The sequence below is a fragment of the Melospiza melodia genome, chromosome 20, assembly GCF_035770615.1.
Source record: "Melospiza melodia melodia isolate bMelMel2 chromosome 20, bMelMel2.pri, whole genome shotgun sequence".
Classification (NCBI taxonomy): Eukaryota; Metazoa; Chordata; class Aves; order Passeriformes; family Passerellidae; genus Melospiza; species Melospiza melodia.
In genome coordinates, this window is record NC_086213.1 from 15,238,337 (window position 1) to 15,263,570 (window position 25,234).

General features: G+C 47.0%; 1 protein-coding gene and 1 long non-coding RNA gene across 4 annotated transcripts in view; one reads left to right on the top strand and one right to left on the bottom strand.

Annotated features, from left to right (window-relative positions):
* Positions 1-12,237, top strand: part of MMP17 (matrix metallopeptidase 17) — a 49,437-nt gene extending 37,200 nt beyond the window's left edge. For both annotated transcript variants that reach the window (XM_063173280.1, XM_063173281.1), the window contains 6 exons: positions 1,948-2,124; positions 2,257-2,356; positions 3,922-4,004; positions 7,506-7,658; positions 9,810-10,067; positions 11,256-12,237. In XM_063173280.1, coding sequence (XP_063029350.1) covers positions 1,948-2,124; positions 2,257-2,356; positions 3,922-4,004; positions 7,506-7,658; positions 9,810-10,067; positions 11,256-11,584 — 1,100 coding nt within the window. In that variant the 3' untranslated portion in view covers positions 11,585-12,237. The remainder of the gene's footprint in view (positions 1-1,947; positions 2,125-2,256; positions 2,357-3,921; positions 4,005-7,505; positions 7,659-9,809; positions 10,068-11,255) is intronic.
* Positions 12,238-17,444: 5,207 nt separating this feature from the next.
* LOC134427447 (uncharacterized) lies at positions 17,445-24,497 on the bottom strand. Of its 2 annotated transcripts, XR_010030169.1 has the most exons (3): positions 24,073-24,497; positions 19,380-21,279; positions 17,445-17,554 (listed from the first exon to the last, which is right to left on the bottom strand). It is a non-coding gene; the product is annotated as an uncharacterized LOC134427447 (long non-coding RNA). The 2 variants fall into 2 exon arrangements; XR_010030170.1 differs by lacking the exons at positions 17,445-17,554; positions 19,380-21,279 and adding an exon at positions 23,203-23,595.
* Between the last annotated feature and the right edge of the window lie 737 nt (positions 24,498-25,234).

Genomic DNA, 25,234 nt, shown 5'->3' on the forward strand with positions numbered 1-25,234 from the left:
AGGCTGATCCTTGAGAATTATACCTGCTTCTTGTTTCATGTTTCTAGCCCCAACTGATGGCTCTTATCAGGAAGGAAAAAAAAAGCAGCAGTTTTGATCTGCAGACATACAGGGCAGAGACAAGCACTGTGGTCAGTAGCTTGCCAGAGGGAATGTGTTAGTGATGGAGTCAGTTTTGCAGCTAGTGGTTGGGAGTGCTCATTGTGAAACAAACTCCAATGAAGGAGCGAGCTCAGAGCCAGCGCTGCCACAGCAGTGCCCCTCTGAGCTCCACCAAGAGATGAGCCTGCCAGCAGAAATCTGCCCTCTGTTTTGAAGATCTTGGAGCTATCTGAGCTTCATCTTTTATTTATTTTGTTCTCTCTACTGATTCAAAAACAACAACTTGGTAGGTGATATAAAAATATCCCCAAGGTTGTCAGTCTGGCATTAAAATGTCAGAGAGCATATGTCTTGTTCTCTCTTAGTGCAAGGGAAAACAGCACAGGTTATAAAAGTCTCGCCTGGTTACAGACCCTGTAAATAATAGTCATGAAGGAAAAGGCAAAATTCCGCAAAAACTATCTCCTCCCTGCTCTGGCACCCTGAGCCTGGTGAGGAGCACTAAGGACTAGGCAGGATCAGCTACTTTTGTGCAAAAAAGTAGCCATCTCAGATGGCAAAGAAGCCATCTCTTTTGTCTCCAGTCATTCTCAGGGAATGTGACTCTCCCCTGAGCTCCACAGGGATCTTTCCAAGTCACTGCTTCTTTATCACAATACTTGACATCATGATCTTTATAAGAACCACACTTAAAATCATTGCTGTCCTCTGGTATCTCTCTGCAGGACATTGCTGTGCAGAGAGGGGCAGAAATTACATGGACATGCGGTCCAGCCTGTCTAGAGCTGGGTTGTGGAAATGCACCAAGCAGTCTCAGTTCCATACAGCTGGGAGCAGCTCCTCCTTTGCTTTGGTAGCAGTGGCATATGTTTGGAAACGAGCATTAACCCTTTACATGAGTGTCTCAGGCTCTGGAGATAGGATTGGTCTTTATGTGGGTGTGGTGTGAGGCACTGGGGGTCAGATTGCAAGTAAGGAAATTTGGGGAAAGAGAATATAGTAGTGATAGCCCAGACTGAAGGAAAAAAGTCATCAAAGCCTTGAGGTATTGATGTTCAACAGTGTCTCCCTAATGCCCATTGTGGCATGTGAGGACCGAAGTGTTTGCCAAAGGCAGCAGACACAAGAGCTGCAGCACAGGATTTGTAACAGGAGAAGATGGTAAATCCTCTAAAAACAATCTGGACACAGTCACCTACTTGTGTCAGGGTACCAGTGAGATGAGCAGGTTGGTGGTCGGTAAGCAGATGAACATTCCTGCACTTGTGTGCATACGGGATGGCTGAGGGGTGGATTTGGCTGGGGCAGCATCGTGCAAGGCCAGGCAGGGAAAGCCCTGCGGGCAGGCAGGCACTGCCAGCACTCCCCAGCTCCTCGGCTCATGTCTTGGCTCATTGTCACAGGATGTGACAAGCTCCTGGCTGGTGGCTGCAGAAATCTGGTATTTTGGGCAATGCAAAGGCTGTGTCAGCAGCTGCAGCAGGCATGAGATGCAGGGAGTGACTGCTCTGGCTCAGCTTCTCTAGTGCCACTCAGGAAATGGTTCTGATGTGGTTTCTGTCTCAGCCCTTTTTTTTCCTCAGGTGCCGACAGTGATTTGGAAATAAGAGGGGTGATACCCAGACTGGTGTAGGCTGAAGTCTTGCTTTCCATATTCATATGATCCACCCCATTCCCTAACTGGAAAAAAAATTTTTTTTTGAACTTTACCTATTCCAAAGCTCTTCTTTCCAGTTTATTCAAGATAAACCTACATTTTCTCTTACTGCCCCTGTAGCCCACCCAAATCCTCCAATTACTCTCAGCACTTAGTGAACATTATTTCAATTTTATCCTTATCTCCAGACACTCATGGGATGGACCTATTTGCTGTAGCTGTCCATGAGTTTGGCCATGCCATTGGCTTGACCCACATCTCTGCCATAGAGTCTATCATGAGACCCTACTACCAAGGTCCAGTGGGGGACCCTCTGAAGTACGACCTGCCTTATGAGGACAAAGTCCGAATCTGGCAACTCTATGGTAAGTTTGTGTCCCTCAACTGGCTACACCTTGTTCCTGCTATGGTAGGACACATTGGAATAGCTGTTCTCTGGGGTGAGTGGTGCTGGTAGGAAGGATGGTGTTCCCTATTACTCCTTTTTTTCTACACAGGAGTCAGGGAATCTGTGTCCCCCACAGCCAAGCCTGAAGTAAGCAAAACAGGTGATCATCCAATCCTACCAGAGCTGCCAGAGAACCGCTCCACTGTCCCGTAAGTCAAATTCTTCCTTTCCTGCAAAGGATGTGTAGTACTGAAGCTCTGCTTCATCCATATTCTTTCCTGCTCACTTTGCCTTTGGTATTTCTCTCTGGATATTTTGCTAAAACTCAGATTTTTTATTCATATTAGTGGAAAGTTGTCACCGTCACCCTTAGGTAAATTCATCCTTGCTGGAATTTTAAACAAACTTCCTCTGCAGTATCCTGAATTGCAGAAGTATAACTTACCTAAATTGTTCCACAGTGAGCAACTGCCTAATGTACCTGAGGGAGTGAATATTGGAACAAGTGGACTGATAGTCTGACTCCAATGCAGGTTAACATTGGCAAAGGGCTGCTTACATGTGTCATCAAGCAACCAGCATGGCCTCGTTAAGGGAAGTGCAAGACATAGCTCATTAATAAATGTTGACCAAGACAGCAGGACAGTTAAGAGAAGAAGGGACACTGAACAAAAAGGCAGGAGGTGATGGTCACACATTTTTGCCAGACACTGAAAGCCCCCCAGTTGAGAGCAGCAGAGATGGAGCAGGTCACCTTCACCTCGTGTGCCTTTTGTGTGAACATGCTGAATGCCATTAGTTACATTTCTCCGCATGTAGCTTCTAAAGGCGCTTGTCCACCAGGCTCCTTATGGCCATGTTCAGACCTAGATATAAGAGAGCCTTTCTCCCTGCTGTTGTAAGAGGCCACCATCTCATACCAGCAGCAGGAAACTTGCTCACGTCATCCCCTTGTTCCTGCCTTGTATTCTGGGAGACTGGATGGGGTTTGCCTCCACATCTGTCATTTTGTGGTCAAAAAGCAAAGAAGCTGGTGCTGGCAGCCCAGCACAATTTGTCTATCCGCAGAATAGATTCACGCTTCCTTGTCATCCACAGGAGCTTTTCCGTGCGTGTTCACTGCATCCTCTCCTTGTTCCTCCATCAGTCATTATTTCTTATGTGGGCTTTGCGGCTCTCTCAGTTCTTCATTCTCTGTGCCTTCCCCACCCACCTTGTTAAAGCAGCTCAATATCTCTGCTGCCACTTGCCAGGTGGCTTTCACCAGGTAGATTTCACTGGACATCACGTAGCTCCTCCAGGTCCCTCTGTTTAAGCTCAGCTGCTTTCTGCTTTGCAGCTCAGTCACCTCTCACTGGCACTTGGGAGCTTAGCCCTGGAGCAGTGGCATCCTGAGCTGCTGGAGTGAGAGGCTGCTTGGCTGATTTCCATGTCCTGCTGCCCTGGGGTAGCTGGTCGAGCCACACCGTGCCACTGGGAGCAGGAAGCCAGCTCTCACCAACTACATGAGCTGGTGAATGTAGAGCATGTCCTCGCTCGACTCTTAGCAATGGCTTCCAGTGGCTCAGGGTTGTCAGCCCAAGCTGTCTTCAGGCTGAGGTTTGCCCGAGCTCGCCTTGGAAATGCTTGTGCACGTGGCTGGGCTTGAACATGAGGTGTGACAGATGGGCACAGCCTGTAGTCTTCTCCAGGAGCAGGGGTGATTCAGTCTGTGGGGTAGCAGGCATCGGGGGGGACACAGCCCCTCACTGCCTACCTGGGAATCTCTCCACAGGCTCAGGCGGGACGTGCCCAACAGGTGTAACACGCACTTCGATGCAGTGGCCCAGATCCGGGGAGAGGCTTTCTTCTTCAAAGGTGAGCACCAGGGGTCTGTGCCACCCTGCGGTGGCTTTGATGTGGCAGCAGCAGAGGCAGGACAGTGTGGAATAGGCTGGAGTGGGTGGTGAGGATGAGCTGGCTGGGGTTTGTGGGCTGCTCCCACATACCCAAGGAGGCATCTCATACCTGAATGTGGGGCCGGACTGGTGACAATCCAGCGCAGCAGTTTTTACTCTGATCCATCACACTGGACTGCCCGCTGAAGGACTAAAATCTGATCATTGTGCTCCCAAAAAGTCAAAATCGAGCTCGAACCAAGGATAAGCAGAGCAGCAACACTCCACTGCTTTCCTCCTGGATAGCTCTAGCCTTTCTTTCCTCCCATGCTTCACCTTCCCTAATTTTGCTTGTCGTACATCTCTCAAAGACAGTATGTACATAAATGAGGACCATCTGGTTTTGTGGCAGCGAATGCTTGCTGGCACTGTGTTCCCAGGATGCCCAACTGTTGATGAGGATCCCATCGGTACCTTCTCAGCTGAGCAGAGCCTCTGTAGGCTGGACTCTCTGGGCTTGATTTCTCACATTTCCAAGATGTAAAAATGCCCATGGGTGTTTCTTTGCATCCCTAGCCACCATCTGGCCACCCCAAAGCCATCCACCAGGTAAGCAGAAGCATTTTCTCCAGGAATGAGCAGCAGCATCCTGGCATCTGGGTATCACAGCATGAGCCTTGGGTCACAAGCAAGAACAGCAAAAGGACTTCGGAGAATTTGGTGTTGCCTGTGCCCTGAGGGAAGCACAATATGGGGACTGTTCCACAACATTATTTGTTCAGATGCCAGCTCCAAAAAGCCACAGCTAAGAAGGGAAACTCAAAGTCATGAACTGGTGTCAGGATAAATGGCTGGCTGTCCCTCGGAGGGGAAAAACTGATGAAGTAAAGAGAAATCCATCTCTGTGTCTATTTTTGGATATATTTATTGCAGGCCAAAAAGCAGATGTAAAGAGCACAGGCTCAGTGGATACCAGCTGCATGTATGCCTCCAGCACTTTAGTTGCAGCCTCCGTTGTTGCCCCCCGAACCATCCTGTGCCCCAAGGAGAGGGGATGTCACCTCTGGGGCAGAGTAAATAATCTCCAGTGCTGAGCTTTGTCCCTCGATAGGCATTTTATTCTGAGCTGGTCCTGCTGGTTTCCTAGATGGAAAGAAGCCACTGCAAAGGTCCCAGGACTGGAGCTCCCCAGACCTCATAGGCTTGTTGTTTTGAAGGCAACAGTGTGTACTTTGCTCTTTGGAATCACCGCTTGCTTTGATGTAGGTGCCTCACCACAGACTCCCGAAGTTTTTGACACCTTTGGCCTGTGTGTGCATCTGCATGGTGTGTGCAGCAGTCTTGCCAAAGGCACCCAAAGTCTGGATAGCGTGGAACACGGCTGGGATCAAAATTAACTGAAATTAAAGAAAGCAATTGCCTCAACCTATCATGCATATCTTGGTGCGGCAGGACCTCACACTTGGTTTTTATTGTGTTCAGTTTTTCAGCTCAGAGGAAGGTTTAAATTGAGCTTTTTAACAAATATGGGGTTAGGATTTTGGGTTTTAGATTATTCCTGCATGCTAGTGGCAGCAGTTCTCCTATGGGTCTGGCTTTGGCTGATGATCATCCATGCAACACCAGCACTTTTGGTGAGCAGGCTGGGCTATGGCAGATCATAAGCCCAGGCAGACTGGGGCTGTCTTGTTCAGCATTCCTTGCTACTTAAGTGCTTTATTTTCTTTCTTCTTCCTGATAGCTTATAAAAACCCAACCAAAGTCACCAACAGCTCAGGCTATTTATTCCTGACTTTTGGGGTAGATTTAAGGTTTTCCTCCTGCAGCAGCTCACCTGCTGAGCCCATCACTTCCAAAGGGACAAAATGTCAGCAGTACTGAGGTTTCCTTTTGTGTCTCCAATGAGCCCAGGAAACTTGGAAGTTCAGATGTTGATCTGCTAAAGAATGAATTAAGTTGGGCTGTATTTCTTGCTAAAAAGGTGGAAATCTGACCTTGTCTAGTGCCTTGCTATTTACAGATGCAGAGATCATCTTTATTTAATTACAAATGTTTCCATTGATGTAAAATAGCCACCAAATTTGAATCCTTGGGATTTTTTATATTCTTTAAAGGATCTGTAATTATGGCAATTCCCACCATATTGGAATTTATTATTAATTAATGTTTCAGTAAGATAGAGCAAATACGCAAACTGGAGCAGAAGAACAATTATAATTGTTCTTATAATTAGAATAAAATTCCCTCTCTGGGAATGTTAAGGTGTTAGAATTCTGTGTCCTGCATTATTACCCTAAGACCTGATTTCCATAAAATTTTAAAAGCCGGTGTCACAATCTGCCAGCTCTGGAGAAAAATCTTGAGTGTGTGGGGCATAGAAATCTGAAGATGCATCTTTGTTTTCTATTGCTTTCATGCAAGAAATTAATGCAAGACCAGATGCAAATAATGTGCAATAATTTCTAACGGGCAATAACAAATAAAAGACAAAGTTGAGAGTTGCCTCCTAAACATCTTGCTGTGGCTCACATCACTCCATGGAGCTCTTTGGAGAAAACACAGCATGAAATGTGCTGCAAAAAGGCTGAGAATCCCAGAGCCAACACAGAGTTGGGTTTGGAGTTGCCCCTGAAAACCATTAAGATTCCTCGGGAAATCCCATATAAGGCTCTTTCAGCAGGAAAAAGTTTGTCATCCTTCCCACAAAGGATAAATCTGTTTTCTTTTACACCATCCAAAATATTTCAGAAATCCCCGAAATACTCTTTCCTAGCTGGGGCAGTGCTGCTGCAGGTGTTGAAGTGCGTTTGCTGGTACCACCAGTACATTCATCCTGGAAGCTCCACAGGACTGCAGTCTCTGCTTAGTATCCTGCAGCTCTAGATGGTATCAAAGTCCTTAACTGCCTCCTTCCCCACCACAAGCCTTCCAGATCTATTCAGATGTTGTCCTCCTCCTTTATTTTCTCAATCCTTTTCTTCATTACAAAACAACCCATCTGGTATTTCTGTGTTTCACTGTAACATACCAGACATTTCCAAACATAAAAGCAGCTGGACTGTGTGCAGGAAGTTGTGGCTGCTTCAGGAGAGGAGGAATGGGGATGTTTTTTTGGAAGTTCTTGCTTAAGGCTGTCGGTGCCTGGTCCCACCAGCTTGCAGGAGGTCCTGAGCAGAGAGGGAGGGAGGAGACGGAAGGCTCCTCTCTCCTGCCCCAGCTCAGCAGCCACGCTGTGGCCAGGAGTATAACAGCTCCAGCACAATGTCCAGAGGATTAATTTCATCCAAAAAAGAAAGGGATTTCTTCTAATGACTGCTAGAAAAAGAAAGCAGTCACAGCTGCTGCTGGAAAGCAGGATGGCTCTAAATCATGGCTCCCATCTCACACGCTTTGCTTCCTGCTGCTGCTACCCACCTGACACTCACCCCCCAGGGAAGGTGGGGTTGAGTGTGGTTCAGTAATGTCCAGTCTGTCCCTCCAGGCAAGTACTTCTGGAGACTGACTCGCAATAAGCACTTGGTCTCCCTCCAGCCGGCTCAGATTCACCGTTTCTGGCGGGGCTTGCCGCTCAACCTGGAGAGCCTAGATGCAGTCTACGAGAGAATCAGCGACCACAAGATTGTCTTCTTCAAAGGTGAGAGCAAACATGGTGCTGGAGGTATAGAATGTGTTGCTAGGCAGGAGACACCAGTGCCACATGTTAAGCATCTCAAGTGCCAGTCTGAATCCTGTTGTCCATGAGCAAGGCCAGAAGAAATGTGCTGGCAGGGAGGGCAAGCAAAAGTTAATGGTCACGTTCCCCAGAAACTGAGGGAAATGTCATATTAGATAAAGTTCAGCCAAATGTAGCATAAATCTTTTCAAGAGCTTTTCAAGAATGAAACACAAGCAAAAACCACCCCTGCACATGCTCAAAGGTGGTGTGTTCCTCCTTTGACCTTTTCTCTTTTCAGTATGTGTTGCTGAGAAAAGAAATTAGTCAGAGAGGAAATAAAAATGAAACTGAAGACCTTTGGCTTTAATAATTATATTTCTGTTACTGTGTTTTTTTCTTAAAATTAGTAGTATAATTCTCTCTTTTAATTTAAAAAAACTTGCAAGCTTTTATTTCAGAAGAGCTGGAGGAACAGTTTACCTCTTGGTTTCTATACAAATGTCTGAGTCCCCCACAGACCATCTACTTGTGCTGGTTAGACACCACCCATGCACTCAATGGCACCCAAGGCCCTGGCAAGACTCTTGTTTCACCAAGGTTGTGCACTTGAAGTGCTAAACACATTCCAGCTCTCCATTCTTCCCGTTTGGAAACTACTTTTTGTCTCCCAACCGTTCTGCTTGAAACATGGCGCAATTATCGGTTTGAGAAGTGCTGAACCAAGCACTTCTGGAAGCAATCATTTGCTTTCAGTTCCCCCAGCTAGGCCAGAGAGATGGCTCATCTCTCTGGCCCTAGGCTTGCAGAAGGTCTTTCCAAGTGCAGCTGACACCCTCCTGGACTGCTGCAGCTGAGAGCAGAGCCATGCTGAGCCCCACATCTCTTCATGGAACAGCATATGGAAGGCTCTGCCACGTGTGTTCAGCTGCCTCAGGCAGCCTGCTCTGCTCTGCTTTCCCAGAGGAAATGGGGCCAGCTTAAGGGGTGTGCCACCCCTTATGCCTGGCTCTAGACCCTCCCAGTCAGGTCTGCAGACCACAGCAGTCCTCAGTCACTTCCTTCTCTCTCTGCTGGGGATGAACAGACAACCAACCAAGAGCACAGGTCCAGGGGCTCCTCTCAGCTGCCAAGGAGGCTGAAATTCCAGATGTGCCACGGCTGGCAACTTGTTCCAAGACATGCATTCTCTCTGTGTGTTAGTCCTGCCTAGTTCCCAACACAAACTCAGAATTTTCTTTCCAGCTATAAAATACGACTCATTCTCTCCCTCCAGCTCTATTTCATTGATCCCTGGACTGAAATCAAAGAACACAAATTACCTTGACCTCTAAGGTCCTGCTGCTGATAGATGGGCATGCATTTAAGGGCCCCTTCAGATATTCTAGAAAACCAAGGGAGGAAAAATTCTGATCCTTAAAATAGGCTATGCAATACCCAAAAGGGCACTGCAGGCTCCTAAATAGGTGTTGTAAAAGAAGACTATTCCAGTGGTTAGAGAGCTATGAAGAAATTGAGACATTTGGGTTAATTTGCTTGTTCCATCCTTCCCAAGGTCAGGCCAAGGGGGCAGCTATGTAAGACCTTTGAAGACCACTGAGCTGCTCGTATGGGATGTATCCAGTCCCTGTGCATCCTCATAATGCACAGGTCTCTTGGCCCATCTGGCCTTAGAAAGTGGTGATTTCTCCTCCAAAGTGGACCACACTTGGCTTCTCAGGAGCCAAATAGTCTGCAGAAAATGCCCAGTTTGCCCACAAAAGCTGCTTTGTTTCTTTGGATATCAGGCAGAAATCCAAGGGGCAGAAAACCAAATGCCTCCATCAAATACATAAAAGTGACAGATCTATTGATGCTGTCAGTGTGTTCATATCCTGGGACAGTCATGCTTTCAGCAGCAAAGAGGGGCTATGTGCATGGACAGCCTGACACAAAGAAGCAGCTGTTCAAAGCCAGACGTTCCCCAATGGGCTGACCCCTTCCTATTCCCATCCTTAAATGCCCAGAGCTCAGCCCCGAGACTTTGTCACCACAGTAGATAACGAAACATTAGCTCAGCTCATCTGTGGGGAAATACTGGTTTAGGCTGTGCAATGAATATGATTTTATTCTGTGCTTGTTTCCTTTCCACAGGAGACAGATACTGGGTCTTCAAAGATAACAATGTGGAAGAAGGGTACCCACGCCCCATTTCGGACTTTGGCCTGCCCCCGGGAGGAATCGACGCTGCTTTCTCCTGGGCTCACAATGACAAGACTTATTTCTTTAAGGACAATCTCTACTGGTGCTACGATGACCATGAGCGGAGGATGGATCCCGGCTATCCTTCAGAGGCCGTCCCGTGGAAGGGAATACCTAACCCTTTAGATGATGCCATGAGGTGGTCAGATGGTGAGTCCATATGGCAGTTTAAAAAAGCACAACAAAGAAAATCAGTGCTCTATTGAGCTGTACTCCCTTCTACCCTGCCTGCCAACACAAACACTGAGCCCCTGATGGGATGTTCCTGGTGACTGGAAGCTGAAGAGAGAGGTGTGATTCCAGCCAGAGTTCCCCATACTGCTCACCAGAGGACTTTGTAATTTTAAACAGGCACCAAAAATAAGGTGGGGGGATAATTATTGCACTTCATTAAAAGAACACAGTTGACATGTGATATCACTGTTTTGCAGTGATTTTTATCCTATTATGGGCTGATTTGGTCCTTGCTGGTCTTGTTGTCATTGGATTTTTAGGTGCATATATGAGGATGCAGACAGAAAATACTTTTAAAGATGTTTACCCAGAGTTACAACTTATTTTCTGATGAGATTTCTCAATTGTTTCTTTCCCCTGAAAAGACCACAAAAATTTTGTCACAATCAGCTATTCGCTCACAACAAGGTGGTACTTCCAGGGTTTATTTACTGGTGACCTAACAGTGTAGTAGCAATCATTAAACCAGGCAGAGAGGAAGGCTACTTCCAGAGACTTTTCAAGCTGAATTTCCAAAGCCATTGAGAGTCACATTCCCATAGGTAGGAGTCCTCCTGAGCATGGGGCCTGCTTAGAGAATTCACAGCCTCCCAGTTCAGAGCGGAAAACGTGCACCTGAAAGCAGAAGGTTCCCAGGGCTCTGTCAAGCTCCGGTTATTTTTCTGAGCCCAGGGTCAGCAGCACACACCTCAGTTCATTAATGAATAGTGGGGTCTCCAGCTTTACCATGCCCGATTACAAGAAGGAGAGTAGTGCATGATGTGTCCAGCTGTGGGTTCACAGGGCCTCGACCCTACACACGCATAGCTGCTCCGGGACTCACCACAGAAGAAGCAACAGCTCACCATCCACCTCCAACTGCTGGTGGCTCCTGGCTGAGGTGAGAGATCCTGTGCAGGCACAGAGTTACCTTCCCTTCTGGAGCATCCCTCCTGCAGCGAGAGGGGATATTGACAACAAGCAGTGATATCTCATGCGCCTCTGCTCCCCGGGCCTCAGCTGGGGTGGGAACGCTCCTCTGCTGCTCCAAGTGCTCCTTTGACCTTTCTCTGGGATGCCATCCACCGCCACTCACCTCATGTTTGGGTTTTGGTCTCTTTGCAGGTGCAAGTTACTTCTTCAAGGGCAAGGAGTACTGGAAGGTGCTGGACAGTGATCTGGAGGTGCAACCCGGGTACCCACAGTCCATCGCTAGGGACTGGCTGGTGTGCAGTGACATGCAGGCTGATGCCCCTGAGGCAGCCGGGAGCAGCAGGACTGGGGCACGCTCCAGGCCAGGACAGCACAACGAGAGCCGCTCGAAGAACCGTTACGAGGTCTGCTCCTGCACCTCAGGCACCCCATCCCTGTGCCCTCACCCCATACCTGAGAGACTGACTGCCAGCTTCGTGCTGGCTGTGTGGACAGCAGCACTGGTCTGTGTGGCCCTCTGACGGCTCATCTCACCAGCAGGACAACACCATGGTGCTCCGGGATACAGCTCCGTGATTACTAACTGTTGCAAGCAGAAAAAAAAACATTCCTAAGAACATGCTAGTGAAGGGTTTGAATTCTCCATGAGAAATGAACGGTGATTTTGTTTGGGGATTTTCTTTCTTCTTAATTTGAGTTTAAAGGTCTAATAACAGAGTTGAGTTCTGCATCTTCTTATTCCCCCATCCAGTTAAAGATAAGAGCAGCCTTATATTGAATTTAGAAATGCTTCTTAGAGATGTGTTGCTCTGGATGTTTAAACACAGCAAACAAGGGAGGGGAGAGCTCCCGGGATGGAGTGGGGACAGAAGAGATGCTGCTGCGATAGATGGCGACAGAAAGGCAGCTGGCAGGAGGTAGTAGTTGTGTGCTGAGACGATGTACACATCCCATTGGATGTACACTAGAAGAAACCATGACTCCACTAAGATTAACTGCAAGGTGATCATTATTTACTGTCAAGCCTGCTGTAGTCACTGGTGTCTGGGTAACCTGTATCAGTTTCTATGCGTCAGAAACACCTTTGCCTTTCAGAAGGTGCTGCAGCTTATCTTTGTATTCAAGTCATTGTAATTTAACAATTTCTCTAATAAACCTTGGCCGCCTACATGGAGATCTCCCAGTCCTGTGCCAGATCAAGCCTGATATCTGCAGCAAGGTACTGTCGGCTGAGGCTCATAGCAGCCTTCCCTGTGGATGAGGGTAGTGCAGCCAAATGAGATGCAGTTACAACCACTGCCCCAGACTAATCTGTGCACACAAATTCCTGGTCTCACAGAAATCCTGTGTCGGGTTGGCCTTATGTTTTGGAAGGAATCAAGATTGCATTTGTTTGTGACTCTGCCATACCTGGCCGTGCTGCACACGATGGGCCGGAGCAGGGAAGATCCTGTGCAGTCAGCTCAAATTCCTTTTGATGCCCCTGACAGGAGTTTGGAATGGCAGAAGCCAGGGTCAAGTGCTGCCTTAGGATGCACCTGTTTGTATTTATTCCTCACTGTTTATCAATTTTCTATGGTATGATCTGGGCATTTGAGAGTCCTTGAAAATGGTGAGTGAAAACTTGGATGAGATGTCAAAGAAGCCAGGGCCCTCAAGTCTGCTGTTGTCAAAGTGCTGTTGTCATGGGTGGAGACCACTAGGACACAGTCTTCTCTGCCCTGCTTCTGCAAAGCTCCCGCACAAATGTCTTTTGCTGCCCTGCCGAGGCCAGCTTCTCAAGGAGACATGGAGCAGACAGTGTCACTGCAGGACCCAAAGCTGCTCCAGTGGCCCTGGTGCTAGGTGTAACACAAAGCCCTCTGTGGCACAGCAGGAAAGGCAGGATAAGTGCACAATTGCATCCTGACTGAAAGAGGGGATCATCTTGAGTTTCCCTCTGCTATTTGCATTTTTGAATAGTCCCAAGCACTCACAGGTGTGCTATTACATGATTTTATGGGTCATGACTCAATGAAACATCCCAGTAAATCACTAAATAGCCTTTAGAAACATACAAGCAAAAAATCTCAGGCATACAGCTCCGTCTGCTGAGTGAAGCTGCCTCTGTTGTTCAGAGCAGCTCCCCATCCCACCTCTGCCAGTCAAGCGAAGCAGAGGTTGCTGGGGCTGTGGGAGATGTGAAGTTCGTTTGATTGATTCCCATTGCATTTCTTTCTCTTCAGTCATGAAGACACAGATTTTAGGCCTTTACTCTAAACATCAGTATGTTACAGATTCCTCTTGGAGCTGTAGCCAAGTAGCAGATAACACCCTCTCTCCAGTCCTGGAGTACTCAATTGTTCATCTGTTGAGCTTGGAAGAGACACACTGGACATGAAATTGCAGGGAAGCTACACTTGCAGTAGCAGTTGGAAGGAAAAGCAGTGGAAACTGTTCACTGTCTGCTCATTCCCCATGCTTCCCTCAATCCTCTGGAGCTCCAGGTCACTAGACATCAGCTTTGCTTTTCCAACCATTTTGCTGAAGGGTTTCTAAATGTGGTGGTGGGCTTTGCTGCAGCTGGAATTTGTATGTATTTCAGGAAGCGTCACATAGTATATCCTGCAATTTAATAGATCCCCTGCTAGGTTACTTGTAGTGGAAGAAGCTAAATGAAACCAGGAGACTGAACTTGGGTGCACCAAACCCCTGCCAATCACAGGTTTTCAAATAATAAACCCACAGTTTACAACAATGTTAAAAGCCCAGCCTACAAAAATACCAAACTCCCAGCCAAAAAAAATACTAAGAACTTGACCTACAAAAATACCAAGCAAACCAGCCTATAAAAAACTGCATTTCAAAATACCAGAACAACCTAGTTTCAAAATAATAGGAAACCCAATTTCAAGGTACCAAACCGACTCTCAGGGGGGTTAAGGGTGACACACAGGAGCTGAGGGCTGGGGGGCAGAGGGACGGGTTGAGGGGTAAAGGGAGAGGGCTTGAGGGCTGGACAGTCCAGTGGAGATCAGGGGTACAGGGTACAGCTGTTTCACCCCTCACCCCAGCCCTAACCTCAGCCTGACCAGCCCCCCCTAAAAACAGCCTTTTCCCCCAACGGCAGCACAGCAACCCTAACAGCGAGACCAGACAGCAACCTGTGTCAGTCCCTCTCCAAAGCCCCCAGACCCTCCAGAGCACTCCCAGAAAGGAGAGGGATTATTAGGAGAAAAAGGGTTTAGAAAAAAGGGAAAAAGCTTCATTTTCCATTACTTTTTGTGTTCAAACTGGGAGGGACTCTGCTTCCCCTGGAATTTTAATGGTCTCAATTGAAAGAATCTCTGCCTTTTCTATGCTGTTAGGGGTGTTAATTGATGGGGAGTTCCCATTTTCCATTATTTTCCAGTTTAAATAGAAGGGAAAAACCTTGACAGTGTTTCTTTTGGGTTTGAATTAAGGGTAGCCACCCCCTTTTTGTTGTCCTGAGGCCCAAATTGAGGGAGAAGGCCAGCTATCCTTCCATCCTAAGGGTTTGAACTGAAGGAAAAATCCCTCTTTTTTCATCACTGGAGACATTTAAAGTAAGGAAAACCCCTCTTTTCCCAATACTTAAGGAGAGTAAATTAAAGGGTAGAAGCTATTTATTTGCCATTGTATGAGTTTCAGTAGAGGTAACTGCCCCATTTCCTCTTTTTAAGGGGTTCACTGCCTTTTTCAGCATTTTAAGGGTTTAAAACTACATTTCAGGGCACTTCTTTCTGTACTGTAGGACCAAATATCTCAGAGAAGGGTGAACCTGGCATGCACCTAGCCCTTACACTGCCTGGGAGGCTTTTATTTCCCTTATTTATACTTGTCATGTAGATGGCCTAAATTAGAGGTTCCAAGGAGACTTAGACTATTCATATCATTAGGATTCTTCTCCACCCAGCTTAGTCACACATGAAGTACTATTCAGTAGCCACTAAGGAACAATTATCTAAGTTAACATCAAATTACCCAATTTATCTAGTTATGCTGCCTAAACAGAAAGTTTTATTTTTTAGCATTTTTTTGCCCTTTTGCTCCAAGAAGTTGTAGCAGAAAAAAAAGTGCTGTTATTTCCCTGAGTATTTTTCCCCTGCAACAAGCCCTTTACTCCCCTTGAATTTGAGTCAGAGGGGCCAAACAGCTGCAGCTGCTCTGAGGGCTTTTATACCCGGTGGGATTCGCCCCCTCCCTTTTCCCGGGTGGCATGGGAACGAGAGGCGGGGCACAATCAGGGGTATATTAACCCCAGCCTTGGCTGAGGGGCTTCATTCCCTCTCTGGGATGTGCTGGGGTAAGAGCTCTCCTCTCATTTCAGTGAAGAGGCTCTTTTAGCTTTTCTGAGCTTGTTTCCAGCAGGTGTTTCTGGACATCTAAAGCAACAGAGGCTTTGAGGATACTGTGAAGAAAACAGCATGGAAACAGGGAGTATTTGAGTTCATGATTTTGAGTTTTGTGTTTAGGGGGGTAAAGCTCATTTGCATATTCTGGTGTTGTTCTTGGGGGTTTTTTTCTTGTTTTTGTGGGGGTGGTCTTGTTTTTTGGTTGTTTTTTTGGGTTTTTTTGGTGTGGATTTTTTTAGGTTTGTTTTGGGGGAGTTTGTTTTGGGGGCAGGTTTGTTTGGGGGGGAGGTGTGTTTCTGTTGTTGGTTTTTTGGTTGTTTTTTGAGGAGTGCAACTCCCTAAAATTCCAGTTTGTGTCAAGCATAACACTGCTTTCAGCAGATTTGTCATGTCACAAAGGGGATCTACCCAGTGTCATGGATGATGCTTGAGATTGAGGATTCAGATGAATTGAGGATTGTGACTGGGAGAGGGAGGGTGAGCAGGTATCCAGTTAGGAGTTATTGGGGGGGGGGGGGGGGGGGGCGGTGAGGGCAGATAAATTTTGTCTATTTGAGGCAGAGAAATCGTGTCTATTTGAGATACAAGGCTTCTCAGAAGCATAGCAGAGGCATTCCCATGTCTTACAGCACACAAGGTCATCCACTGCACTCACAGCAATGCCATTTAACTTTGCCTTTGTCTAGCCCAGGTGCCACCCCTAATGAAGGCCACAGCCTTGGAATCAGGATGAAGCTGGAGCCTGAGGGAGCCAGGCACACTCAAGAGAGGGCAAGTAGCTGACTTGCTGGGATTTGGCCCACATAACTCTGGACTCATACTTTGGTTTTGGTTTTCTTTATTGTAGCTGACCAGAGGCTAACAGGTGATCATGGGGCCCTCCGAGGCAGACTCATTGCAGGTGCAACGTGGATTCCCATCACCGATCATCCAAAAGATAAGTCGGGGGCCACGGCCTGGAGATGGGAGTGTAGCAGGTTGGTAATCCCTGGGACAGATTTAAAAATTGGCAGCGGGAAAAGCAATCTTGTCCAAGGGCCTCTTAGGACAGCTAAAGGGAGAGGCTCTACTTTTGATGGCAGCTTTCAGGCGGGCAGTGCAGAACAGCTCTGGTCTGTGTCGTGTTGTCCGGTGTGCCGTGTTCCCTAATGTGTCTTTGGGGTCCCTTTTGCCTTCTCCCCTCACCACAAGCATGATGTGTCGTGTTTGATGTCCCCTTGTTTGTCACGTTCTGTGTCACGGGTGCCTGCACACATTGGTGCTGGAGCTGTTCTGCCCTGCCACATGGCCTGCTGCAATAGGACAAGCCTGGGGAGTTGAAATTAGTAATGTGGGCTGTACTTGGGCTCTAGATGATATTTCTAGAATGACATAAGGTGTTTACAGCTTCAGTGTTATCCTGGAGGTGTTTGACATATGTTCTAACTTTCTTTCAGGTGCAGATGCATTGCATCCATAGCAGAGGGTCAGGGTTAGGAGGTGCTGGCCTACTTAGGAGCACGGTGAGTAGCAGGGTGGTGGGGTTTTGGGCAATGTGGTGCCAAGATCAGGCACTGATGTTTGGTTTTCTTTAATACAGCTGTCTGAGAGACACTAGTGTGGTGCCAGCAGGACCTTCCCAGCTGACGAGGTGGCCTTTCTTTGCACCTGAGACCAGCATCCCCAGAAGTCTGAGAGATAAGTAGAGGGCTATGACACACAGAGGGGATGAAAGCAGGGTGCTGGTTTGGGAATTACTGGGAGGGGTTTCTGAGTCCAATTTGGAGGTGGGGGGTGTTCATGAAGTGGCCCCTTAGGCCCCATAAAAGCCAAGTCTCACTTTTGATCACAGTGCTGCGGTGTGCAGGGCAGAGCAGTCCCGGTGTGTCTCGTGTCACTTGTCTATTGGGCATTATGTGTTGTTTGTGTATCTCATGTTTTTTTTTACCTTAACCCTTTGAGGGGCCTGTCAGAAACCTTGGCATCATTGTTAGTATCTGTGATCTCTGCATTCCTTGGCCTGGCACCCAGGCCACAGAACTTTTGACTCGGGAGCTCAGGCAGGCATCAGACTCTCTTTTCTCTTTGGAAGCATCCAGTCAGGTGTCTTGTCAGGTCTTGTTCTGAGCTGTATGGACGGCTATGCCCCGCCAGGATCTATTATGGCAGATTAGGACTTGTAAGAATGTGAGGTTAGGGAGAGGATTCTGACTGCAAAAAGGTTTCTGTCTAGATTAACAAATGCCTAAATTTTTCTTGGTTACATCCCATGACCGGTTTTAGGCAGCGACTTTATACTGCTTTTAGGATTTTCTTGTACACTGGTGAGAAAATAGGCAGGTCTGATAGTGGTTTCACTTTTTTTCTACTTCACGTACCATGGGATTCTTTCATCCAAGCACTTGTTTTAAAATTCTACTGTAAGCGTTTATGGTTCACTTTTTTTTTCTTTGCAGCACCCGTGACTTTTTTTTTTTTCCTCTAAATCGGCAGTAAATATAGCTGAGTAAAATTACCTTGGTTTTCTTCCTTCTTTTTTAACTTAATTGTTTTTATTAATAATTCTATTTGAATAAGCAGAAAAAGTGGGTATGTCCTGTAATGTATGCTAGCTTTTCTCGTTTACAGGGTACTCATAAAATATGTCTCCCTTAGAGTCCCACAAAAACATTCTGGGTGAAATCTGAATTAAGGTATGTGTTTTCAAATAAGTAATCAGTTTAGATATTTGCCTGTGAATTACCTTTTCCTGTAATTCAGAGCTTGCGTTCTGTGGGTTTTATGATAAACCTGTAAAACATGTAAGAATGGTTTTGCAAGTCTGAATCGTTGAAGGCAGCAATAAGTGGATTTAGAGCCTGTTCTTGACCAGAGAAAGGGAAAAAGTGTGACTCTGATGCTGAACTTGTCATTTTTCATTTGACTTGCCTTGAATTATTGAAGAAGAGAGAGAACTAGGAAAAGAGAGAAATAGAATTGATTATTGAGCCCTCCTAAAAAGCTCACCATGATTCTGTGTAGAGCCAAAGTGAAGGGTGATGGAACAGAGCTCTGTGCGTTAGAAGGAAATAAACCTGACCTCCACACAGAGTCTTACTAATTTCTATTTTTAAAATACAAAATAAGTTTAGGAAGTGTTGGAAGTTAGTGTTTTGGGAAAGAAATGGCAGTTCCACAGAACATTCCATTTAAGAGAGGCCCTTGGAAGGATTCATTTTGTAACTGCTGTCACTGCAATCAGTTGGTGGTTCAGCCTTGAAACGTGCACTTGACCTTCTATAAAGCACTGTTTTGTTTGCCTTTCAGTGCTATGAGTCTTGATAAATTGGAGAAGAGCCCAAGAGAAATGTTTCATCCCTTGATATAAAAGGTAGGAAGTGACTTTTTTTGGTTTGGTTCTTTTTCTTTATTATTTCCTGGAAATAAAAGTAATTAAGTATAGGTACTACTGGTTTGTTTCTTCCAGTAGCAGGTGATAATAATAGTAGTAGTACTAGCAAAAATAATAATAGACATAATAATAATAGTAATGTAATACTACTTAAACTGTCTTTATCCATTGGACTGGCCATTTCAAATCAAAACTTCTAAACACAAATCAAACCATCAGCCTTGTAGGATCTTTCACAGCAGCGGGCTAAAAATCCTGGTTTTGTTGACAGGATTTATTGGTTCTGGAAGAACAAGAGGGAAGTACAAGCCTAACTTCTTCTAGCTCACAGACCCATCCGGTGAACCCAGCTTTGTATTTTGATGGGCTTGTGATGACTTTGAAATCAATTGCTCATTACAGTTAAAAAAAATTAATGTTTTTTTGAACGTGACAGCAGAAATAACTTTATGCACCAACTTAATAATAATAGATCACCAGTTTAAGTTAAAAATTCATGCTATACTATCAAAATTTAAAGGTAAATTATTATGTATTAGGTGATGGTATAAAGTGTATGTTCTAATGTGTAATGCAAAAATACATACATACCTGAAAGTCCTTAGAGGAAACAAATTTTTATGTCTGCTGTTTGATTGTTTACGATACGATATTTGGCTTTATTTCCCAGGGATCGGTGAATTTTAACTTTGGAGTCCTCTGTGCTAAGGATGCTCAGCCTACAGATGATGAAATGTTCAGTAATGGTGAGTTTTTCACCTTCTCTTTAATTGCTATGCTGATCTGAATAAGAAAAAAAAAAACAAAAGCAAGAGAAAAAAAAAAGGATGGTTTATTATTTTTTACGCTGTTATGTTTGTTTCCTCAGTATTTGCTGCAGCTCTGCTTACCCAAGCTTTGGGTTCCTTCTGTCCCACTGGGAGTGGCCCAATTTGGTTGCATCTGGTGAAATTCACCCTGAGACCTTACAGAACCAGCTCCAACTACGTGAGAGCCATTTGCAGTTCTCTCCAGACGCCTGGAGAATGGGTGACGTTTCTGAGGATCCGGCGAGCGTGCTTCCATCAAAACTCAGTCTGTGAAATTTCTGGGGAAAACCCTTCTGTGTCCTGAAGGGTTCAAACTCTGGTGAGGATCCAGTTATCAGGTGCTCACCTGGATGGTTCCAGCTCCCAAAAGTAACACTTGTACTCTTGCCCTGTAGGTTACATCTATTGTATATTTGTTATTTTGCAAGATTTTTTGTCTTTGCAAAATATTGTGCATTTCACTCTTTGGAATTTCTCAGATCGTTCTTTGGTGCAGCACCACCCCATGGGACACTTGGCTGCTGTCCTGAAGGGCTTGGTCGCTAGAATTGTAAATCCTGGAGAGTTTATGAGTCTTCTGTCCCCAGGGAGGTGTCATGCTTTGTTTACTTTTGTTCTGTTGGTTAGGCGCTGCTTCTCGTTGCAAGTATGAATTTCAAACTGCCCTGTTCTTTTTTTAACTGTTTTCCTGGTTCTCTCCCTATGGCAGGGAAAGACTCTCGTATCCTTGTCGTCGGGCTCGGTGCTGTCCAAGAAGATACAGAGACTAAAAAAACCATAAGAAGCAAAATATGACTGCAGGGAAAAGAAGCTGGAGAGAACAGAAGGTGATGTTGTTATCCTTACCCTGTATTAGAAACATCCGCTGTGCTTTGATGCTGGCAGCTGCCAGGGGCTTGTTAGCTCTTTGTAGGCAGGTGTAGGTGTTCACTTGTAGGTTTTTTCTCTGGGCAAGTCAATTCAAACTTTGCTAAGCTTATATTTGCAGAGTACTCTCTAGAACAGTCCAGCGTGACATGCTGGATGTCGTCTCCCAGAGGGACCCAAAACTGCCATAAATTTCACAGGGAGGGGTGGGTGTAGAATACTAAAACCTTTCAAGGTTTTCATTTTTATAGGTATTGGCAAAGAAAAGGAATTTATCTCTAAATTCATTTGGAAAGAAACCCTCTCTCTATCCACTTATTTGTATACAGGAATGTAGGAAACTCTGACTAGAGATGGGTAATAGTTTTGAAAATAAAGACATAAGTTTTATCTAGAAATGAACCAATCAAGTGCCCTGAAAGCATCAGAACAGCTGCAGGGACTGAAGGGAACAGAAAGGGTTCTATCTCATGAACAGAGGTACCTTTTCCTTACAGGTGCTTGTGCTGTATTTTGGATTCTGCTTCCTAACATTTCTAGTGTGACAGGGTTTACCATAGAGACAATCTGCCAGGAGGTAGCGCTTTGGGGGGTATGGCAGTCCTGGGTGTGTATTCTGAACTCCTTCAGAATGTTAGGTTTGGAGTATTTCTTATCTCAGGAAAACAGCAGTCTTTTGCATCTGCATATCAGCTGTTGAAATTTTGGGTTCAATTTCTTGAATCACAAATGTCATAGGATTCCTCCCAGATGGCAGCTGTCATGAAGTATGGCTCTTCTTGGTCTTGGGTTTCAGGGGCTGTTTCCAAAGTGACCTACAGAAATTGGAATGAAATAATTTTTTACTGTGTAAAAGAATCAGTCTCCAAAGCATCAGCCAGGGTCTAAATGTGCCATTCTGCCTTTTAAAAGTACCAACATCACAGGATTTTTCTCAGATTAAAGCTTCCATGGAGTCGGATCTCTCAAGCCTGGCCCTTGAGAATGGTGGGCCTCCTGTGAACTGGTCTTGCCAGAAGGGCTTGCTGAGTTTTCCATTGTGTGGAAAAGAGATCTCATTTGCAGCCTGAAGCCTCATGTTTCCTGTAGGATTTCCACTCCTAGAATTGCACACTTTGAAGGATTTCTTATAGCAGAAGTTTTTTGGGAACTAGGACTCTGGCTGGATTTGGGTCTCTGGACTCTCAGGTGAAGTGACCTGGAGACACTAGGGCATGCAGATTTCCTTGCTGTTGAAAAGAGCCATTGTTCGCACCCAGGAGCCATGGTCTGAATGGAGGTGTCACCTCTTAAATTTGCAAATGTCACAGGATTTCTTCTAAATGAATGGTGCTAAGAACATAAGGTCTGGCTGGCTTTCGACTTAGAGGCGCCTCCTCTAAATTGGTCTTCAAACGCTAGGTTGGAAAGTGTTCCTACATATGCCAAATAGCCCTTGCTATGCAATTAATAAGCTTCAAATTACCATGGAGTTGCTGCCCCTGCAAAGATTTTGGCAGAGCCTGGTTGTGGTGCCCCACTCCACTCCACCTCCCTTAGCAGGTCCTTATGGTTGTACGGGGAATCATCGTGGAGCATGCCAACCCAGCTCCATCCTGGGAACAGCACCTGTATTTTACCCTAAAATTTCTGTCCCATTATAGCTCCTGTTAGGATACAAATGTAACTTCTCAGTTTCCACTGATTTTACCCCCAGTCATCTTTCCATACAAACACTGCTCCACTCTCCAGAGGATTATTGTGAGCAGATGTGAGCTCTGCTGTCCCTTTGGACTGACAAAGACAGAGGTTTTGTCCCAAGTTGCTTTTGAACCTGTCCTGCACCTGTTACGAGTCCTCAGTCTCCTGGAATTTTGTGGGTCAGTCACATGTAAAACAGCACAGCTGGCTGGCATGCTTTGCTCATGAGGGGAGACAAGAGAAGAATCCCTCTGCTCACACCAGACCTGCAGCTGCCAAACCTCACCAAAGCACCTGAGGAGCCCCCAGGGACTGATGGTACAGAAGGGAGGTGATGGAGGACAGCACAGCAGGCAGCCTGCCCTCCATCTGGGTGTGAAGAAGGCAGGGCTGGGAACTGTCAGCAACATCCCAGCAGGTCTGGCTGATGGTGCCACCCTGAGGGCTTCCCCTGCCTTTGGGCAGTCCCAGCTGCTGCAGCTCACTTGACAGAGACTCATTGTCTATACTGTGCTTGGCTGCACTGGAGATGATGAAGCCGAGGACAGCAATGGTTGCCTTCACATCCCCTGACTGCAGATGGGAAGGAGGGCGAGCTCTGTCACCTTGGGAAGGCATCTGCAGATTCATTGCTGCCCGTCTCTGGAGCGTGGCTCCATTGGGGGACCGTGGTAAGGACAGCAGTGCTCACTTAACTGTGCACCTGAGGACAGCTTCAGGATCTTGTCATACTGTGGGAGAGCAGAGCTTCACAGTAAACACCAGCTAACACACTGACTGCCAGTGTTAACACTAACAGTTCTTACCTAAATATTAATACTAGTAACACTTACTATGCGTATTATTAATCCTAGTAGAGGCTGGTAGCGTTCTTTAGGCTGAGGCTTGCATGAAGAATACAAAATTAATTAACGTTGCTGATTATGCTATTGTGTTGAAATACTTGGCCTCCACTGCGGTAGCCCCACGCTTACCTCGATGGCCTCCCCCAGCAGGTCCCAAAACACCTGGATGCAGATCAGCTTAAGCTTCACTGATGTGATAAACAGAGTTCACTCTTTATAATTTTTAAAATTTTAATGAAGGATAAAAGGACAAAATAATCCAGCACTGGGATGCTTTTAGCACACAGCCAAAGAGCACAGAGGTAGCTTAAAAACATGTTCACTATATACTGTTACATTGCTGAGGTTACAGGCATATTCATTAATTTACACATTATTCAAACATTCCTTTGACTTTTTGATGTTCCAGGAACTCTCTTGCTTGGTTTTAACCTCTGACTTGTCTGCAGAACGTTCTGTAAATTAGGTCTACATATTTTATTTCTTCCTGTAGTTTTATCTTGTTGCTTCAGACTCCCTGATAACACTGGTAAGAGTCGATAAATCCTTCCTGGATGCTTAAGCTCTTGTTGTGTCACTATTATCTTATCACTTGGTAGGGGCAGTCTGCAGTTATAAGAAACAGAATAATTGCTTTACACCATTTTCTGAGTTAGTTACACAGAAGTATTTTAGTTTCTATTTTAACATTTTGCTAAAGCCTACCATATATTTATCATGCTACTATTCATATGAAATATACAGTGCATACATAAACTGGCATATTACACTATACAAAGCAGTTCAAAGTAAGTATAAGTTTTACCACATCAAAATACTTGTAATGCAAAAAGCTAATCTATGAATGTGAAAGCCAGTATTGTTTTATCATCTATAACAGCCGACGACGAGGGTGAGCAGCGGGCCCGCAGCAGGCGGAGGGCGGGCAGGGGGACGCGGGCACTTAACTTTGGCCAGGGTGCTGATCTCGGCCAGGCGCGGCAGGCCAAGTCCCCACAGAAGCGGAAGCACTGCGGTAGAAGAGGCACCCAGAGCCCGCAGCGGGCGCTGCACGCCCTCCCCGCTCCCGAGCCCTCTCCTCACCAAATCGCCGCCGCTCCCTGGTCCGCGCTGCTGTCGCAAAGACGACCCGGAACCCCTCCCGGGCTACACTCCTCTCCGCCTCCTGCCCCGAGTGCCGATGGGGCGCTCCGGTAGGGGCTCTGCGGGGGTCTTTTCGCCGGGATTTGGACACGAGAGAGGGCCGGAGAAGGGGAGGGGGGTTTCGCGAGCGGGACCGCCGCCGCCGCCTGCGAGCCCTTCGGGCAGCCCGAGCTCCGCCCCACGCTCCCACGGGCCGCAGCCTGACGGCTCCTAAGCCTGCCAATCACGGCCCGCCTTTCTCCGTCCGCCCTGTCCAATCACAGCCGCCCTTTCAAACCGGAAGCGGTCCCGCCAATCTCAGCCCGCTCAGTCGCGGCTCGCCGCCTCAGACTGGCCCCGCTCGCCCGTACGTCTGAGGCGCCGCTCCCGCCACCGCCGCTTTGGGAGCCGGCGGAGCAGCGTCCCCGCTGCCGCTGCCTCGGCAGGCGCTGTTGCGGACGGGAAGGGCGGCCGGGAGCTTCCAGTTCAGGTCCTGGTCGGGATCAGGTTCTGGTCCAGGGAAACGGGCAGGCGGCGGGGAGCGGGCGGACGCGGCCACAGCAATGGCGGCGGCGGGAGCAGCGCTTGAGGGGACCGCGGGGAGTCGCGGATCCGAGCGCGGCGGGAATGGGCGGGCTGGGATTGGTGGAGCCGGCAGGCGCTGCTTCGGGTTGTGATTGGCTGGCTGTCCGCCCGTGGGGCATAAATAGCGGGCGTTGGGGCGGCAGCGGCGTCAGTTGGGCGGTGAAGCTGGGAGCGACGGGAGCTGCGGATGCGCGGTCCGAGGAGCGGCGCTGCGGCAGGACGGGACCCCCGCGGCAGCTGATCCGGGGAGCGCCGGTGAGCACGGGCGCGACGCCTGCGGCCGTATCTGGGGCCGGCCGTGTCCAGTTCTTTCTGCCGCGCCCTGCGTGGCTCGGGTAGCCGGCGGCTGGTGTGGGGCCTGGAGTGGCGCGGTGGGGGGGGCACCGCCTGCTGTCACTGGGGGCTGGGAAGTAGCCGCTTCGCGGTTTCTGGATTTAAAGAAATGTTCAGAATACGAGGAGTAAAGCTTGCTTTTTGTATTTTTATTACTTTATTTTGTTTTTACTTGTAACGTTTTTCTTTCTTAATTGTGTTATTT